Source organism: Camelina sativa, chromosome 3 (assembly GCF_000633955.1).
Source record: "Camelina sativa cultivar DH55 chromosome 3, Cs, whole genome shotgun sequence".
NCBI classification, from domain to species: Eukaryota; Viridiplantae; Streptophyta; class Magnoliopsida; order Brassicales; family Brassicaceae; genus Camelina; species Camelina sativa.
The window spans coordinates 19341189-19344671 of NC_025687.1; the positions used below are offsets into that span (position 1 = coordinate 19341189).

General features: G+C 35.7%; 1 protein-coding gene across 1 annotated transcript; it reads right to left on the bottom strand.

Moving 5' to 3' along the window:
* LOC104777530 lies at nucleotides 1-1852 on the bottom strand. Its single transcript, XM_010501804.1, has 4 exons — nucleotides 1464-1852; nucleotides 893-1290; nucleotides 631-824; nucleotides 1-544 (listed from the first exon to the last, which is right to left on the bottom strand). Exons 1-4 carry the CDS (start codon nucleotides 1808-1810, stop codon nucleotides 149-151), a joined length of 1335 nt encoding a protein of 444 aa, XP_010500106.1. The 5' UTR covers nucleotides 1811-1852; the 3' UTR covers nucleotides 1-148.

Consider the following 3483-nt stretch of genomic DNA (forward strand, 5'->3'; position numbering starts at 1 on the left):
TTTTAACTACTGAAGTCTCTGATCATCAAAAACCAAAATGCCAAGAAAGTAGTAGCACAAAAAAATTTAATCACACTTGCAAAGTGCAAACAATAAACAAGATTGTAGAAAAACGTGGAAATACAACTATCCTTAGTCCAACTCTCTTTTAGCCGTCGCTTGTCAAAGTCAACGCCAGAATCACTATAGTAAGTGTTGTGATCACTGTCGCACACGCAAACACAGTCATTGTCCGGTTCGAGACGGCTTTACTCTGCTTCTTTTCCCCGCAGCTAACCTCCATCTCCTCAACAAGTCTCCTTACAGCTTCCATGTCCGAATCCTTTGCTGCATGGATTAGCCTGTTCTGAATCTTCTCTAGTTGTGTCTGCTTCGTTTTCTTTTTTTCTGACCAGATGAAACCCGTCATTTTCCAGAGAAGGATACCGACATAAATCGCCACGATGCAATCTACCGTGTAATGGTGACGCTCTCGTATTTCCCTCTGCGCGCTGTGAGCCACGAACAACCATATCATTGCCGAAGAGAAACCTCCATAAGCCTCCTGTTGATAAATTTACCACAAACGTTACAAATAAAATCTGTCTAACAAAAAATACATTAGCCAACAAGTGAAGAAAATGAATATACCGTCCAAGCCATAGCGGTTAAGACAGCTACAAGCATGTGACCACTATACAAGAGGTCATTGCAACCACCTCCAGCTTTCTTTAGTAGAGCAAACCAAGAAGGCCCTTCAGAGTAACTAGGTCTCAAGAACTCACTGAGGAAGCTCATTGAACCCCAATCAGCTTTATAGTCACCAATGTATCTCCCTGGGTCAGCTGTTAAAATGAAAACAGAACTAATCAGTAACCAATAAAGGCCTAAGTGAAGCAAGACTAGATGTTACCATAAGCTGCATCCACATGGAGGAGCTTCCGTATAGCAGCGGGGTCATTAGCATAAGGGACATAATATTTCTGAGCCCAACGATGAGGCTGAGAAGGTACATTGTTAAACCGGGCTGAAGCACACCAAGGTCGAGCTGAAGGTAAGATAGTCGATACGAAAGTTATAGCTCTTAAAAGACGTCCCACTCCCATCGTAAACATGAATCTCGCACCTAATCCTAAACCTGGAGCTTTCACTGAGTCGAACACTACCGAGAAACCCAACATTACAAACAACATAAGAAAATGATGCAATCCAATGATATGAGCTCTCAAGATTTCCACAATTGTCTCGGGAAGGCTCTCGTTTAATGCAAGTAAGAACCATTGGCCTGTATCAGGAAGTGGAGGCGTATCCCTATCAAAGACAAAACCATTTTTATCAATACTCAAATCAAAAGATGCGAAGTAAAGAAGACTAAGAAGAGTTCAAGAATCAGATCAAAGTAGCTTAAAAATGTTAACTCTGTTCTAATTTAAAGTCAAAGACACAATCTTTGAACTAATTTGGAACAGATCTAAAAGATTTACCGGTGCCAATCTAAGCCAAGAACAGCAGTAACAGAGCGAACACAAAGAGCTTCAAAGAGAAGAGCACAGAGCATGAACACGATTGAACCAAGGAAAGGAATAGCTGCTCGTAGCTCTTTAGACCAGTGCTTGTAGAACAGAACACGAGTCACGACGGCAAGAGCAAGAACCGACCAAAGAACTGGCATGAGACGAGAATGCCACACCGGTGACACGTAACGCATGTAATCGATTGCCACGTATGACATAGCGGCGATCCCAAGTCCACCTCCGGTCATCTGAGTGGCGGATGGTAGCCGCATCGTGCCGGATTTGGCGGTTGGAGGTCGAAGACGGACAAAAGACATAAAAAGGAAAGGTTTTGTCTGAAATTTGCAACAAACACGGAAATTTAATTAACTAAACTCTTAACTAATCATTTGTGTTTTGTTACAGTTAAACGAATAATTACTCCTCCATTTTTGTAATTTATGAGAGAGATTTTAATGTTACTATTACTCTATTTTTATTTACACTAAATATTCACCCGCAATGCACCGCGAGACGATAATTTTATTTAGAAATGCATAATATAATTAATTTATTATTTTATTTAAATAGGTAACTAATATGTTTTATATTTTCAAAATGCACTATAGTTTTACATACTAATATACTTTATTGTGTTGAAAATTATGATTGTTGTTGGAATTCCATTATTCTATAATTCATATTGACCTCTCTGTTTATTGCATTAGTATATTGTTTAAAATTTATAATATCATTTGATTTGTCTTACAATTTACTATTGTCAACAATTATTTGGTTTTTATTATATTATATTTAAATTAACAATGTATGACCTATATATTTTTAATACTATTATTTATTATAATTATATGAGTATAATATAATATGACAAACATAATGTAGGTTGTTGCTTCTATATATAAATTTACCACTTTTTATTTATAGTTGTCCAATTGGATTAAAATGGTGCACTGTTTTATAAGTGGATATTTTATTTGATGCATTTGATACTTGTAAGTGTGCATCAAATGTCTAAATAATAATAATGTAATAGGTATTAAAAATGTGTTAGTTGAAGAAGGTAGCTAAAATTAATAATTTGTGTTAGTTGAGGGGCTTCTTGGCAATTATATTATTTTTTGTCTTTTCGATATTACAAAAATTGTTTTGTTTGTCTCCACCAATTCGTAAATCTATTTCTCTCCAGAAAAAAAAACGTTTCTTGTTTGTCTTATCATCTTCTCGAATCTGGCTTTCCAAAATCAGGGAAATCAGAAGTCTATTGAGAGGATTTTTCGTTGTTTTTATCTAAAAGGATAGATTCTACAATTTTACATTTAGAGGGAAGCTGCTATCTCGAAAATTCCATATCAACCAAATACTATTCTGAAATCGATTCGGTTCCTGGTAATTTAATTTGTTCTTTCTGCTGTTGTTCTTAATTTTTTTTTTATGATTTTGATGTTGGGTTTCCCATTCCATATCATGTTTCCACTCGAATATGGTAATATAAGGGTTTGTTATCACTTGTAGATTCCGGTTTGTTATCACTTGTAGATTCAGGCTCCGTAAGGCATATGGGGATGAAAAATATCACAGATCAAACCACTGAAACAGATCCATCGATGGTATTTCATATTCAAATTTGCTATTTATATATAATTTGATATTCGACTTTGTGGTTATTTTATTTTTATTTTTTGTTATTGGTGATTTTTTGCCTACAATTTCGTATTTTAAAGTCGATTCTCTCTAATTGCTTTTGTTGATTGTTAATTCCTTCATGGGCAAGTCTCAGTTTGTCTAAATCAAACTGTCTTCCCCTCTGCTTTTTTGTCCGTCTTAAATTGTTATAAGAAGAGCGCGTTGAGTTCCGGTTGTCTGAAGTCATATGAATCATATTGTGGGTTTTGTCTGAAGTCATATGAATCATATTATTTCAGAATAAATGTTATATTGATCAGGGTAGAAGATTCTTGAGAGAAGAGGTGAGTCTCTCTAGTGTCTAGTC

Bases quoted from the DNA above. Each gene is read 5' to 3' on its own strand.
- LOC104777530 (XM_010501804.1), bottom strand. From the start codon at position 1,810: ATGTCTTTTGTCCGTCTTCGACCTCCAACCGCCAAATCCGGCACGATG. The intron at 1,291-1,463 runs GTAAATCTTTTA...TGTCTTTGATAG, and splicing joins CTTGGCTTAGATTGGCACCG to GGATACGCCTCCACTTCCTG. The intron at 825-892 runs GTAACATCTAGT...TCATTTTAACAG, and splicing joins CCATGTGGATGCAGCTTATG to CTGACCCAGGGAGATACATT.